Source organism: Mustela lutreola, chromosome 1 (assembly GCF_030435805.1).
Source record: "Mustela lutreola isolate mMusLut2 chromosome 1, mMusLut2.pri, whole genome shotgun sequence".
Taxonomy (NCBI): domain Eukaryota; kingdom Metazoa; phylum Chordata; class Mammalia; order Carnivora; family Mustelidae; genus Mustela; species Mustela lutreola.
In genome coordinates, this window is record NC_081290.1 from 35,137,392 (window position 1) to 35,154,575 (window position 17,184).

Here is a 17,184-nt window from a genome sequence, read left to right on the forward strand (position 1 = left end):
TATTCATTCTTGGAATATTAGGTCTCTAAGTGGATTTTTTAAAAAATAAGAATGAAGAAGAGATGAGGGGAAGCTAATTTAGGGAAGAGAACAGTGGACTCTTCTCTTCCGCCTAGGGATGAGGAGATGCCAAGTGCTCAGACTGCCTCTGCTTTTGCCCTTCTGAGCAGGGTGGTTTGCTGAAAACAGTTAAAAGGTTGCATTTATGTCTTTGGCATTTAGTATTCTAGTTCTAGAGTACTGTGTCCTGCAGGGTATCTACTAATGTAATAGGATCATAGAATGAAATATTTTGAAAAGACCTTAGAAATAGTTGCTTTAAGGGCACTAGGGTGGCTTAGTGGGTTAAATGTCCAACTCTTGATTTTGGCCCAGGTCATGGTCTCAGAGACATGAGATGGAGTCCTACATGGGGCTCAGCGCTCAGCACAGAGTCTGCTTGAGATTCTCTCTCTCCTTTTGCACCTCTCCTGGCTTACACGTGCTCACTCACTCGCTCTCACGCTCTCAAATTAATAAAATCTTTTTTAAAAAAGGGGGATTTCATTTTACAGTTTTACCTCATTTTGCAAATAAAGACAGTGAATTTTAAGGTTTCAGCTGGTGATAGTAGCTGAGCTGCAGGTAGAGTCTAGATCTTACAGGTCCTGAATAGTGTTCTTTCTATACATTCCATTGTTTGTAGGAGGAGCCAGTACAAACTGAGTACTCCTCAACAAATGACCTTGAGAAAGAACAATCAAGGGGTGTTTTTGGTCTGAGAAAACAGAAATTGAGCTTGAGTTTGAAAAAATTGCAAATAACATGAATTCCTACTATTTGTCAGACCATAAATATCTTAAGAGTTTCCAAATCCAAAAAGTATATGTAAAACAGATGTTTGTAACCAAAATATCTCAGGATGAATACCATGGCCCTGCAGTGCAGCCAGGCAGCACTCCTGATTTTAGCAACCCGCAAAGTAGATATGAGGACCACGGTTGCACTAGGAAGAGCACGGTAATGATACTTTTTGGTGGGTTTGAAGGGGGGCGGTTATTCTGAGGATATTTTAAGTAATGGACCACAGAATAGCTAATAGAACTCTATTCTAGAAGAAAAAATTTCTGCTATTCATGTTTTTTAGTTTATTTTCTTTGATGGATATTTCACAGTAATTTCTGGCTTTTACATTAGCATTGTGTATTCTGAGTACATTATTTAACTTATCTGTATATTCTTGAGTATAAAATAGGACTTATAATACCCTTTAAATTCTCAGAAGAATGACTACTGTTAGAGTTTTTGCTGTTTTCCAGAATATCTATATAATTTTGTCTTTATCCACAAGGGATGCTGGTACTAGTTAACATATATCCTCTAGTATCACATTCCTCTTTCCCTGACAGTTTCATTCTGAAGTTTTAAGAAAAGAACAAAGAAGAATTAACACAAACACTGGGGTACCCGCGTGGCTCAGTCGTTGGGTGTCTGTCTTCTGCTCAGGTCATGATCACAGGCTCCTGGGATCCAGCCCCACATCAGGCTCCCTGCTGAGCAAGGAGCCTGCTTCTCCCTCTCCCACTCCCCCTGCTTGTGTTCCCTTGCTCACTGTGTCTCTCTCTGCCAAATAAATAAATAAAACCTCCAAAAAAAAAAGAAATACACAAAATTTACCTCCTGTCGCTCTATGTAGCTTTTGTTCCATCTCTGAGAATCTCTTTCTGTCCCCTGCTAATGTGTATATACTACCACTTCCTTTTTTTCTAAATGGCAGTCACTTCTCAAGAGGTGACCGTTACTCAGTAACAGAATTCGTGGGAATGGAGATCAAACACTTTGAGCAAGGATTAATAGACACATACTGTGGATTAATACATGTATACATGATGCTGTAGTGAGAGAGAATGAGCAATGGTATTATGATACGTGCTGGATAGATTGGCTTTCCCTTTGGACTTCAGGTTTTGAGTTTCCACACTTTGGTCCTAGAGACGGATCACATATTTGCCATACCATGAGTTCTGCTTGCTCTTTTATGCTGTAGCACCTCCCTATGAGCTAAACTTCAAGATTTTCCAGGAAGCTTATTAATTGAACATTTGAGACAGTCCTAGGTTTGAATTTCAGCTGTGCTATATACTACCATTTTGACTGTTGGTGAGTTACTCAATATTTCTGAGCTTCCTTTTTCTTCACCTATAAATATTACCAGCCTCATAAGATTTTTAGAATAAGATGAAATTTTGTCTGTGACCTAATATTAGATCTCTTGCACTGCCCTGTGAGATGCAAATGAAAAGTAATTCTTGTGGGTTAGATATTTATAACGAACACTAGGAATTCTTAAAATAAGTTGGTGGGATCCTAAATCTCCATCTTTTTAAAAGTCTTAAAGTAATTCTGATACCAGTCTTTCATGGACCACACCTTAAAAAACCCTTCCCTGCGGTGTTATCTGAATGTGCATTGTATCTTCTGAAGGCCAAATTTTGGGTTGTCCCTTGATCAAGGGACACCATTGTAGATCACTACATGGATTTAGTAAATTGTATTGTACATGGTGTCTCACTGAAGTTGCAGTTTAGGTGACAGAGGCAGGCAGATATTTCAATAGAGAATAGGGTCTGGTATGTATTCTGATAGAATCATGCACTTTGGTAACAGAAAGGAACAGCAGGGGTGGAGATGGGAATAGCTTATTTTAGAATAAGTGATTCCAGAATCAAATCTTAAAGGGCGAGTGGGGATTAGACCACTACATCAAGAATGACTGCTGTATTTCCAGCTTAGTGATTGGTTAACAGAAAATATGTTTGAAGGGTAGGAGAAGATAACAGTGTGTGGCCTTGCAGCAGCTGTGTTTAGAAGTCTGAAATTTTAAGGCTGGTTGGTATATATTAACATAGGTATAGTTCCTGGAAGAAGTAGAGAAGAAAAGAACAAAAGGAGAGAGAGATGCTAACTTAGCATTTAGTAACAATCATCATGTGCTTCCTGTTTTCTTTTAATTTAACCTTTCTATGGTTCAGTGAGAATGATACGAGGTGTGATGATTTATAGTAAGAAATATATATTGGGTCTTGTCCCCCATTTCTGGCACAAATCTAAAACCCTTTAATTTCCTAAGTGCTGAGAGATGGGAAGTTGTCTTTTGTTATGTTAATAAGTTCCTTTGGCAACTCACCTAAGGGTGGGGACTGCTTCCCTGCCTAGCCAATCACATGATTAGAGGGTTAGAACTGTCATTCCTACTACCCTCTGACATCCGGGAAGAATGGAGGGGCTGGAAATTGAGTTCAGCCACCAGTTGCCAATGATTTGATCATCAAACCTATGTAATGAAGCCTCCATTAAAAACAAGAAAGACAAGATTCAGTGAGGCTTCCAGGTTGGTGGACATGTGGAGATTTGGGGAGAGGAGCAGGCTCACGGAGGGATTAGGAGTTCTCTGTCCTTTCCACATACCTTGTCCTGTGCATCTCTTCCCTCTGGCTCTTCCCTAGTTCTGCATCCTTTTATAATAAACCAGTAATCTGAGAAGTAAATTTTGCTTGGAGTTTGATGAACTACTCTAGCGAGTTCTTCAAACCCCAAGAAGGAGGGGATCGTGGGAACCTAGATTTACAGCCGGTTGGTTGGAAGTGTAGGTAACAACCTGGGATTTCGACTGATATCTGGGGGTTGGGGGAAAGCAGTCCCTTAAGACTGAACTCTTAACCTCTGGGAACCCACCGATGCTACGTCAGGGTAGACAGTATCAGAATTGAGCTGAATGGTAGGACATCCTGCTTGTGTCTAGAAAATTGCTTATTGGTGGGGGAAACTCACCCATCTCTCTCTATCTCTCCAGGAACCAAAAACAACAGGTAACATGAAAGTTAAACCCTTAGAAGCTGCTTCTCATGAGAATTTGCCTTTATCTAGTTTTACTGTTTCCAGCTGCAAAAAATATTGATACTGTAAAATCCTCTTATGGGACATTTTGATTAGGAAGACAGAATATGCGAGGGAACACTGTATGTGAAAGAATACTTTTTTTTTTTAAGCAAACATTTTTTTATTGTCAAAATGAGAAAAGAAAAATGTATGAAGAACAAAGGATATATAGTGCAGACTTCTTTTTTTAAAGATTTTATTTATTTATTTGACTGAGAGAGATCACAAGTAGGCAGAGAGGCAGGCAGACAGGGAAAGCAGGCTCCCTGCTGAGCAGAGAGCCCTATGTAGGGCTTGATCCCAGGATGTTGAGACCATGACCTGAGCCAAAGGTAGAGGCTTACCCCACTGAACCACCCAGGCAGCCCCAGATGCAGACTTTTAAAGCTATTTTGTAATAACAAAATGAATAAATTGTAAGCTTGTTAAAATAGAGGTTGGGCCACCTGGGTAGTCATTCGGTAAAGTGTCAGACTTCGGCTCAGGTAATGATCACAGGGTCCCCAGATCAAGGCCTACCTCTGCCTCCTTGCTCAGCAGGGAGTCTGCTTCTTCCTCTGTCCCTGTCCCACTTGTTCCTGAACTCAGGTGCTCTCAAATAAAATCTTTTAAAAAAAGAGAGAATAGGGACTATTTCTGTATTTCCTTGATACTTGTTAAGGGTGCTTAAAATACTAAATAATTTATGTAATTAGTAAATATCAGTAATAGTATCAATCTGCGCTGTTACTGGAGTTGGTGAGAAATTTTGGAAATACTGTCAGGTATGCAGAAATAATTCATTTTCTTTATTCTTTCTGCTGTCATTTCCTAAAAGGAGTACAAATGATTACTCCTGTTTAAAGCTATGTCAACTACTTTTCAGTTATAAAATTTCTTGTTTGTGCATGAAAGTGTGTGTGGGTATACTTTTTTTTCTTGTGTAAAGAATATAAGGAAACTGTTGATTTGTTGCTATAAACTAATTAGTTGGTTTTTGTTGTCACAAACTAATTTAGCTTGCTGCTTATCCCTAGTATCACTTAAGATTATCACATATCATTGTTAGGTGAGAATACCTAAATATTGCATGCATTAAAATATTGTTATGAGGGATTACTTAAATGTAAGGTTATATTGGAATACAAAAACGTCACGTTTTAAAAGTTAATTTTGTCAGATGCTTGGGTGGCTCAGTCAGGTAAATCATCTCATTCTTTTTTTTTTTTTTTAAGATTTTATTTATTTTATTTAACAGACAGAGATCACAAGTAGGCAGAGAGGCAGGCGGGGGGGGGGGGGGAAGCAGGCTCCCTGCTGAGCAGAGAGCCTGACGCGGGGCTCCATCCCAGGACCCTGGGATCATGACCCGAGCTGAAGGCAGAGGCTTTAACCCACTGACCCACCCAGGCACCCCAATCATCTCATTCTTGATCTCAGTTCAGGTCTTGATCTTAGGGTCATGTTGGGCTTCATGCCCAACTTTAAATATACTTTCAAGTTCTACTTTAAAAAAATAAAAGTTTATTGTGTCTAGTGTTACCATTTATGTACCTACGTGTATTTTATAGTGTTATGAATGATTAGGTAATTCTGAATTACTCTTATTCCCTTTAACATTTCCTTTTATTTTTTCCACCATTACTGTTTCTCCCAATGCCTAGTTTTTCCTTTTTTAGTAATCTGTTCCAAAGTACTGACTTTATAGTTTGTCTAGCAATTTTCCAATAGATTTATTTGTTATTAAATGATTACTGACTTTATCTTGGGCTAAAGCATTTAAATTTTTTTACTAGGAAAAAAAATCTCCTTTTAGGGAGATCCACACAAAATAAGTTTGATTTCAAAAGATAGTAATGTACTTGAATTCAGATTTAAAATATATATCTATAGTTAGAGCAAAGTATGTAAGGACTGAGCTCTAACTGAAATATTTTTTATTTTCTCAAATGCTAAAATTTTGCTGAGTTGGTTACAGCTTGCAAAATAAATCAGGCATCTCTTAAAGACTAAGAAATTTTCCCAAGACATGCTCTGTTAACAAATATGGATGGTATCTAATTTAATATTTTTATAATTAATTTATGTCTAGATGTCACTGAAACTACAGTAGGAATTTTTTCCTTTTCCCCTTGTCCCTCTGAACATGTATCACTAATGTTGGGGTTTGGGTTTTTTTGTTTTGTTTTGTTTTGTTTGTTTGTTTGTTTTTATGAAAAGTGAGTATTATTTGTTAGTGCTTTTATATTTTGGAAAGCACTGTTAATGTGCTTAAACTCTCAGACAAAATTTGCATTTACTTATTACAGATAGCAGTTAAAGGCCTCGTTATTAAACTTCTTTCCCCAGTGCCCAACACTTCGTAAATTTAACCTTCTCTTTGGACGCTCTATATATTTTAGAAATTCTTTCAATAATGTGTTTTCTTTGTAGAAGATATTTGATGTAATATCACTGTCTTTGAAATCAGCTATTCTCTTCGAGAACTAAAAAACTTTATGTACTACCTTTACTTTTACTTATGTACTACTTTTTACTTTTTGTAAAACTGTTAGTATTTTATGTACTAAAAAATTATGTACTTACGAATCTTCCCCTCTTTAAAAAAAAATCACTAACTGAAATAAAACACATACTACAAAATTATTATGAAATAAACATTATGTTTATTAGTTTGAAATAGATTTTGAAATTAACTAGTAAGACATACCCATGAAAGTTTAAATTTTTAACTTTTAAAAATAAAGCATTAAAAAGGATTGTTTACTAAGCAATAACTTCATGGGAGAAATTTGAGAAAGAAAGCATAAGTCATACATACCATGTCATCCCCTTTCTGTTCTCCACAGTCCAGATTTTGCATTGATTACCTGATGAGTATATAATTTTAGTCAGGATCTAAGACAGAAATTTAGTCAGGTCTAAAGCAAATTCTGCTGGTTTTGGATCTTTAAGTGTTTTTGTTACCTATAATCATTCTTATTTTGAAAAATCACACTTAAGGTAAAATCTTTCCTTTCTACAGAGAGAAATAGCTCGAAAACTTGCAAATCCTAAGCAGCCAACAAATCCTTTTCTAGAGATGGTCAAATTTCTGTTGGAAAGAATTGCACCTGTGCACATTGATTCAGAAGCCATAAGGTAAGCTAGGAAATATATTCACTCAAAAATAGAACATAATCTGAAACCACAGTGTTACAAGTTTAAATTCTGGGTCCCTAAGAAAACCTAAAAAGTTCCCCTGTATGCCTTTTTAATGGCAGAAGGATGTATATTGAAGTTGAAAGAAGGGCCTGCTTGTTTTCTGGTCATTGGCTTACTTCAGTACTTTTTTATTTTGTAAGGGTTCTTATCTTTAGCCTGTATGTGCTCATTAAAGAAAACCTAGAACATCAAGAATGGAGAAAGAAGAAAATTTTGAATCTGAAGGCTATCAGTCTGTCTTTGAGTTTTCTTTACCATTTTGATGGCCACACAACATTCCTTTAGTATATATCACTGTTTACTTGAAATATGTAAAAACAATAGTATTTTGAAAAGAGCACAAGTTCCCCTTAGACTAATCTGGTTTTATAACCGGTGTCTACTGCATACCAGTTTTGTGGCTTTGGAAGAAGCCCAGTAATTTATCTGAGTTTTCATTTTATTTTTAACTCCAATATGTTTGTCATAGCTCCCTGTTGGATGATTATGAGAATCAGAGACAACATGTAACACTAAGCAGCCTGGCTTAATAGATAAGCCATACGTCTTCATTTTCATGTTGGGTTATTACAAAGCACTTAACTGGTTTTTTTTTGTTTTTTTTTTTTTTTTTTGAATGTGGTTTTTTTGTGTTTTTTTTTTTTAATTTATTTTCAACGTAACAGTATTCATTGTTTTTGCACCACACCCATGCAATCTGTGCCCTCTCCAATACCCACCACCTAGTTCCCCCAACCTCCTCCCCTGGTTCTCTTTTTAAACAGCCTTGGATTAGAGGAGCTGGTTCTAGCTATTAGTTATTTTATGATATGTGAACTACTGCTTTTGTTGTATTGAAATGCCAGTTGTTTTGACTTTCTAGGGCTGCCATAGCAAAATACCACAAACTGGGTGACTTAAACAACAGAAATTAATTTTCTCACAGCTTGGAGGCTAGAAGTCCAAGATAGAGGTGTCTGCAAGTTTGATTTCTTCTGAAGCCTTGACTTGCAGATGGCCTCTTTCTTGCGGTCTCCTCACAAGGTCTCACATTGTCTGTGTTCTAATCTTTTCTTCCTATAAGGACTATAGTCATTGGATAGTGCTCCCCACATTTCACTTCATTTTTTATTATATCTTTTAAGGTCCTTGTTTCAAGTATAATCACATCAGGTACTGGAGGTTAGACTTCAACAGTACACAATTCAGCTAATGACAGCGATATTTGTCTCTTTTCTCTTTAATTGATAATTCCTTTTTACTTAATTTTCTTGTGAATAAAACTAAGGATTTTAGAGAATAAGTAGTTTGTTCACAGCTGGGTAATGACAAAACCATAGATTTGTTTGTTTGTTTGTTTGTTTTTCCACAGGATGGAAGTAATTTTTAATTTTTTTATTTGGGTCTACTTCAGAACACAATTTTACATTAGTTTCAGCTCTACGACATAGTGATTAAACATATCTCAATGGCTCACCACAGATGTAGCTCCCATGTATCACCATACAATGATATTGTATGTACATGAACTATATTCCTTATGCTGTACTTTTTATTCCCATGACTTATTCCATAACTAGAAGCCTATATCTCCCACTCCTCTTCACTCATTTTGCCCATCCCTCCATCCGTCTTTCCTCTGACAACCATCAGTTCTCTGTATTTATAGGTCTGATTCTGTTTTTTGTTTATTTTTTTTCTTAGATTCCGCATATTAGTAAATCATCTGATTTATGTCTTTCTCAGTGTGACTTACTTCACTTAGCATAATACCCTCTAGGTCCATCCCTGTTGTTGCAAATGACAAGACCTTGTCTCTTTTTATGGCTGCATAACATTGCACTGTGTGTGTGTGTGTGTGTGTGTGTGTGTGTGTATCCATTCCTCTGTCAGTGGACATTTAGGTTGTTTCTATATCTTAGCTATTATCAATAATTCTGCAGTAAACAAAAGGGTGCATATATCTTTTCAAATTAGTGTTTTTATTTTCTTTGGGTGATTACCCAGTAGTGGAATTATTGGATCATATGGTATTTCTATTTTTTAATTTTTTGAGGAAACTCCATACTGTTTTCTACAGTGGCCATACCATTTACATTCCCACCAGATTTATTATTTTGATGTCAGTGTCCTTTGTTCTATGCCGTTTAATTCTAATGGGGTAAATCAAGGATGTAATACATGTAAGTAGTACTTTTGCCTTTGTGTATTGACTGTGAAAGAGACATATAAGGACATTTGCTGTTTGTTTCCATGAAGCTTCATAAGGTTTCATTACTTTTGTAAATTATAAGCTAGTGGTTAATTTCCAGTCTTAAAAGACCAAAAACTCGGGACGCCTGGGTGGCTCAGTTGGTTAAGCAGCTGCCTTCGGCTCAGGTCATGATCCCGGCGTCCTGGGATCGAGTCCCGCATCGGGCTCCTTGCTCAGCAGGGAGCCTGCTTCTCCCTCTGCCTCTGCCTGCCATTCTGTCTGCCTGTGCTCGCTCTCTCCCCCTCTCTCTCTCTCTGATAAATAAATAAAATCTTTTAAAAAAAAAAAAAAACAAAAACTCAGTTTTTTCAGTAATGTCATAGGTGTTTAGGCTCAGAGAAATCAACTTAGGGTTTCTGAGAGACTAATTTTATGCAAAATTCCAATTTATTAATTTTAATGAGAAATATATATGTCATATGATATTCTTTTTGTGTAATCAAATCTTCATGGACTATTAAATTACGAATAGATGGTTTACTTATTCATGTAACATGTATTTGATGGAGCAGTTTGTGAAATACATTGGGTAAACTGGAGAAGGATAGTTAGATAACCCAAATTGTATAGGATGGATTCATTGTTAGAGAAGGCTCTGAAATAGATCAGTAGGTTTTATGGAGGGTAGCCAGGTAAAGATTGCAGGGGAAAAAGCAGCCCAGGCCACTAGCCCTGTGTCCTTGGGTAGATTATTTAAGCTGCTCTGAGCTTTAATTTTCTTACCTTTAAAAGAAGAAGAAGGGACGCCTGGGTGGCTCAGTTGGTTAAGCAGCTGCCTTCGGCTCAGGTCATGATCCCAGCGTCCTGGGATCGAGTCCCACAAGGGGCTCCTTGCTCAGCAGGGAGCCTGCTTCTCCCTCTGCCTCTGCCTGCCATTCTGTCTGCCTGTGCTCGCTCTCTCCCCCCCAGCCTGATAAATAAATAAAATCTTTAAAAAAAAAAAATAATAAAAAATAAAAGAAGAAGAATATATGACAGTAACAACTGGAATTGTTAAGAGGCTTAAAATGACATAGATATATAAAATACTTAGCACCATGCCTCACACACCATAATTACTAAATGAACAGTAGTAGCTATTCTAGGAAGAAAAATTAGACAATACAAAGGCAGAAGGAATCAAGAAGTAGTTAGAAAATTGTATGTACTTTTAACCATAAGGAAGGACTTTGGAAGAAAGGAATGAGGATAGTAGAAAATCATCCTAAATATAACCAATTTTTCTTTAGTATATTTTCTCCAGATTTGTGTTTATACAAATACACATATGCATGCTCCAGTTAGTTATTTGTCTTTGGATAATGGTTGAGAGTGAAGTAGTGATTGCAGTAATGGTTGAAACCTCAGGGAGAGGGTAAATTTTAAAAAGAAAAAGGTGAGGACTGAATCCTAAGGAAAATTAAGAGGGTGGCAGAAGATAAGGAATTCATCAAATTCTTAGAAATTTTTAACATTGTGGTATGATGACAGGTGGTAACTAGACTTACTGTGGTGACCATTTCATAACATTTATAAATTCCAAATCATTATGCTTTATACCTGAGACTCATATAATATCGTATGACAATTCTTCAATTAAAAAAATTTTTTTAAGGAGGCATGGTCAAAAGTGGAAGAAAAATTGGAAAAGAGTGATAACAAAAAAGTCAGACTAAAAGGTGGAGGGGTCAGATGCTACCCAGAAATAGATACTAAAAAGCATCCATTGGATATAGAAAAGGGAGAAACATCATAATGGCCGGAATAGTTTCTTTGAGGGAGCAAGGGCAAGCTCAGATGACTCAACTATTGAGAAGAGCTTAGGATAGTCCTTCTTAACATCCACATCATGATACACAGAGAAAATTGAGCAGAGGAGACTACCCAAGCTCAGAGTTAACTGGCCTGACTGAACAGGATCCCAGTAGGTTCCACTTAGCAACCTTTAGGTATGAGAAAATCAAAGGCGAAAAACACCTTGTCACACTTTGAAACTCTGCTTTAGGAGATAAATAAGGATGTGGGACAGCCACTGTGGACAGTTCAGCTATAAAAAGTAAAGGAGAAAAATGAGATGATGGGGGGACGCCTGGGTGGCTCAGTTGGTTGAGCAGCTGCCTTCGGCTCGGGTCATGATCCCAGCGTCATGGGATTGAGTCCCATATCAGGCTCCTTGCTCCGCAGGGAACCTGCTTCTCCCTCTGACTCTGCCTGCCACTCTGTCTGCCTGTGCTTGCTCGCACTTGCTCTCTCTCTGACAAATAAATAAATAAAATCTTAAAAAAAAAAAAAAATGAGATGATGGGAAGGGAGTGAACTTGAAGGGTCTTTTGTTGTTTTTAATGAAGGAATTTTGAATATTGAAATACCTTTCAGGGGTACTAATAGAAAAGAAGAGAGGTTGAAATTAGAGGAAGTGAGAAGGTAGGGGTATAGAAAACTGGTTTTCACTCAGGGCCTCCATTCTTCTCTATTAGGTTAAAGGTAAAGTAGGTAGTCTGCTCAGTGGAAGGATTTAGACTTGAGGTAAAATGGTGAAAATTTGTATCCATTGTTATACAGCATAGAAGAGAAAGAGACACATAGATTTCCCAAGCAGTTTTGAACATGTACTCGAATTGGTAATAATCTTTTGCTGCATGATACCCCTGTGAAGTATATGGAGTATGTATTATTTCTCTAATTTAGAAATGAAAGTACTTTAATAAGAGGAAAGACTATAGTCCTGCTTTCAATACTTATAGCCCAACTCATAATGGTGATCAGCCCACATTATAATGAAAAAAGATTATGCCTGTCTTGTTTTACACTATATTTTCAGGACAGATCCTAAGACTTGGCACGTAATAGGTAGTCAATAAAACTTACTAAGTAAGTGCATGGCTGACCTCTTACAAATAATCAGATACATTTATAAAATTTTAAAACACACTTATCTTATTAAATACATGTATCATTTTATAGCATTTCTGCCTAACAAAGTTTAATTCAAAAATATTTTTCTCAAATTAAAAATAACTTTTTAAAACAAAATAATGTCAGAGCTAATAAAACTTTTAAAACAAAGTATGGGGTGAACAAGATCTCTTAAATGGGACATAAAAAGCACAAGCAGGGGCGCCTGGGTGGCTCAGTGGGTTAGGCCGCTGCCTTCGGCTCAGGTCATGATCTCAGGGTCCTGGGATCGAGTCCCGCGTTGGGCTCTCTGCTCAGCGGGGAGCCTGCTTCCCTCTCTCTCTCTCTCTGCCTGCCTCTCCGACTACTTGTGATTTCTCTCTGTCAAATAAATAAATAAAATCTTTAAAAAAAAAAAAAAAAAAAAAAAAAAAAGCACAAGCAGTGAAAGAAAATTAAATACTTTCTCCTTTTTGCAAGACATCATTATGAGAAAGAAAAGCAAAGCTACAGACTGGAAGAAAAGACTTGCAAAGTATATATCTGATAAAAGATTATATCCAGAATATAGAAAGTATTCTTACTACTCAGTAAAACAAACAATACAATTTAAAAATGGACAGAAGATTTGAACAGACTTCACCAAGTAAGATACACAAATAGGAAATAAGTACAGGAAAAGACAGTGAACATTATTCCTCATTAGAGAAATATAAATCTGGATTACAATGAGAAATAACACTGTACAATCATTTGAATGGCTAAAATTAAAGATAACTGTCCATACCAAGGGTTGATGATACAGGAGACAGTTTGTTTTAACATTAAATAGATATATAATGTTACCATGTGACTCAGGAATCCCAATACTAGATATTGTCTACAAGAAAAAAAAAGCATAAATTGCCATAAGTACATATACTTAATTGCATATAGCAGCTTTATTTTTATCTTTAAACTAGGAATACCTAATGTCCATCTATTGGTAATTAGATAATCATACTGTGATATATCCATACGATATAATACTTTCCAGCAGTAGAAAGGAATAAACTGCTGATTCTACTCAACAACATGAAGGAATATCAAAAGAATTACGTCACATAAAAAATGTCAGACACAAAATAAATGAAATTTTAGAAGTGGTAAAATTATAGTGACAGAAACTAGATCAGTGATTGCCAGCATGGAAAAGGAGATTGATTGACCACATAAGGGAACATAAGGCAATTTTTTTGTGCAGAGGTGGGAATATTTTTATACGTGTGTGCGTACACACAATGAAACACTGCCGTACACCCACTAGTATGGCTGTAATCAAAAAGAGGAGTTGAGGAGCGCCTGGGTGGCTCAGTGGGTTAAAGCCTCTGCCTTCGGCTCAGGTCATGATCCCAGGGTCCTGGGATCGAGCCCCACGTCAGGCTCTCTGCTCTGCAGGGAGCCTGCTTCCTCCTCTCTCTCTCTCTCTCTCTGCCTGCCTCTCTGCCTACTTGTGATCTCTGTCTGTCAAATAAATAAATAAAATCTTTAAAAAAAAAAAAAAAAAAAAGAGGAGTTGAAAAAGATCCAAAAAAAATTGTTACCCTCATATATTGCCCGTGGGAATGTAAAATGATAGAGCGGCTTTGGAAAACAGTTTGGCAGCTCATCAAAAAGATAAAACAGAAAGTTACTATAGCTACCAGCAATTCCACTCATGTATATATGACCAAGAGAAATGAAAATATATGCCCATACCTGTATATGAATGTTTATAGCAACCTTATTCATAATAGCCAAAAAAGTAGAAACAACCCAAATGTCTGTCAGTTGATGAATGGGTAAATTGTCTTATATTCATATACTGGAAAAGTATTCAGGATTAAAGTGAATGAAATACTGATGCATACTACAGCATGAAAAAACCTTAAGAATAGTTCGCTAAGTGAAAGGAGTCACAGAAGACCATATATTATATTTTATTTATATGAAATATTCAGAATCGGCAAATGTATAGCAGCAGAAGGTAGATTAGTAGATGACTAGGGCTAGAGGAGGTACAAGTGCATAGCGGTGACTCCTGTTGGAAAAGAGTTTTTTGGGGGGGGGGATGGGAAGAACTCTAAAATTAGGTTGTGGTAGTGGTTATACGACCCTATGACTATACACTAAAAACCACTGAATTACACATTTTTTTTATTTTTTTAAGATTTTTATTTATCTATTTGACAGACAGAAATCACAAGTAGGCAGAGAGGCAGGCAGAGAGAGAGAGGAGAAAGCAGGCTCCCCACTGAGCAGAGAGCCCGATGCGGGGCTCGATCCCAGGACCCTGGAATCACGACCTGAGCCAAAGGCAGAGGCTTTAACCCACTGAGCCACCCAGGCGCCCCTGAATTACACATTTTAAATAGGTGAATAATATGATAAATTATATTTCAGGCTAATGTTTACACACCTCCCTAATTTGTTTTCTTTAAAAAAAAGTTTTTTATTAATTGAAGATATTTAAGGTTTTTAAATTATTCTTGTGATGTAAAAAGGAAACAAAAGTACCAAAAGAGGTTTAAATTGTATAAATGATGCATCTGTGCTTCTTATATATTTTGTACTTAAAATTTTTTAAATAATTTAAAATATGCATGTTTTTCCAAAGGAAAAATTTTAACCTAAAACTTTGATCATTAGCTTCCATTTGTTAAATATTTGCTATGTACTAGGCTATTTGCTGTAATATTTAATGTCCTTCAAAATAAGGTGGTATTATCTTCAGTTTGAGGACACAGTCTCAAAACTAAAAATCACATCTCCTTTTACTTAAAATAGTACCATGTTGCTACAAGCCTGATTTTTATTGACCAAGTAATATTGCTTTGTGGTGGTTAGGTATGTTTGAAAAACTAATTCGATAATGTTGGACAATTAAGTGGTTTTTTAAATTTTTATTTAGATTCTAGTTAGTTAACATACATGCAGTACTGGTTTCAGGAGTAGAATTTAGTGACTCCTGGCTTACATACAACATCAGGTGCTCATCACAGGTGGCCACCTTATCCCGATCATCCTGTCCATCTTCCACCCACCTTCCTCATCAACCCTAAGTGTGTTCTTTATTGTTAAAAGTCTCTTACGGTTTGTCTCTCTCTCTCTTTTTCTTTTTTTTTTCTTTTCCTTCACATATGTTCATTTGTTTTGTTTGTTAAGTTCTACATATGAATGAAATCACATGGTATTTGTCTTTCTGATTTATTTCACTTAGCATAATACACGCTAGTTCCATCAACATCATTACAAATGGCTAGATTTCATTCTTTTGATGGCTGAGTAATACTCTGTTATATATGTACCACCTCTTTATCCGTTCTCCCGTGGATGGACATACGGGCTCTCTTCACAGTTGGGCTGTTGTTGATAATACTGCTTATGAACATCAAGGTGCAGGTGCCCCTTAGAGTCTGTATTTTTCTAACTAAATGGTTCTTAATTGATGGGCCTATTTATGAATATAACATGATACTTTTGATGAACTGCTTCTTTGCTATGAGTTTCTAGGAATGTAATTACTGATGGTAACTTAATTATCAGATTAATTTAAACATCTTTGTCAACATTTTGCTTTGAGTGAATTGTCATTTGCTCATTTAGCAACAGCCATCTATTGTTTTTCCCAAGATTGTAAATGATACCTTTATATATAGAAATCAATATTAATTTAAATTATATTTCCAGTATGTGTCCTTTAATTTCAGTTGTGTTGGTTTGCAGTAGAGTTACACCTGGAGTTTGGAAGGTGGTGTGGGGAGAGAAACTAAAAAAATAAGCTCAGCTGTCAAAAAGGAAGCAAAGTTTAAAAAGTTAACAAAATAACTTTTACCTCCAGGAGCATGTTTGTATCTGATGTTTAGATTCCTTATGTATTCTGCCACAAAGCAATTAGGATACAGTTACTAATCTAGTAAGGTTACTAATTTAGATTTTTCTCATTTTAATAGTGCACTGGTAAAACTGATGAATAAATCAATAGAGGGGACAGCAGATGATGAAGAGGAGGGTGTAAGTCCAGATACAGCTATTCGTTCAGGACTTGAGCTTCTTAAGGTACTTTTGAGATAATTTTGTCTCCATCCCTTTCCAGTTTTAAATTTAATTTAATTTAATTTAATTTAATAAGGATATACAAAAAAGAGAAAGGATATGCAAGGGTTGAGCTTTATTTCATTGGAAACTATTTGAAAGATTAAACATTTGTGGTAGAAATCATAGTTTATAAAAACAGTGTATTTATTTTACATTATAATGTAATTGTTTTACTATATAAAATAATAATTTTGGGGGTTTACGGTTTTATTCATCATTTGCATACCTGTATTTATTAACATGTGCTTGTAACAGTATGTTCTAAAGAATCCAGTCTTACCTTTCATCTGGACTAGTAGGAATATGTTCGCAGGAATTACATGATAGCATCTGTCTGATCAGGGAATTTTTAAACAATTTCTAATCATATTTATATTCTTATGCCAAAGAATTCAGAGAATAGAGCAATTAATAAGAGCCAGGTCAAACAAGACTTTATGGACAAGGTATGACTTAATCTAGGGGAAACACAGCACAAAGAAACACAAGAAAATAATTCTTGGCATACTTTAGGAACTGTTGGGAGTCTAGTTATGCAGAGAAAAGGATTGCTTTGAGGAGTAACAGGAAACAAGGTTGGTTTTAGATTGTGGAACACTGATGGAGCAGAAAGGTATTATCAGGGTTTATTATTCTGTCTTTTAATATTATAACAGAAATTGAAGGCAAAGAAACATTTAGATCACTACAATATATAAGCTAAGTGAGAAAAGACAATCCGCGCCGTGAACATGAGATAGAAAAGAGAGTGATGGGATTGTATTAGAATGGTCTTAAACATATTTTCATGGAAAGAATTTATATGCTTAGCAAGAAAAATTCTAATTATGTTTTTAATGATGAGGTTACATTTTTTAAAT

General features: G+C 36.1%; 1 protein-coding gene across 2 annotated transcripts in view; it reads left to right on the top strand.

Moving 5' to 3' along the window:
* The window catches only part of PDS5A (PDS5 cohesin associated factor A), a 143,731-nt gene that overhangs the window by 78,663 nt on the left and 47,884 nt on the right, over nucleotides 1-17,184 (top strand). For both annotated transcript variants that reach the window (XM_059163195.1, XM_059163187.1), the window contains exons 17-18: nucleotides 6,923-7,038; nucleotides 16,180-16,285. In XM_059163195.1, the coding sequence (XP_059019178.1) occupies nucleotides 6,923-7,038; nucleotides 16,180-16,285 (222 nt within the window). The remainder of the gene's footprint in view (nucleotides 1-6,922; nucleotides 7,039-16,179; nucleotides 16,286-17,184) is intronic.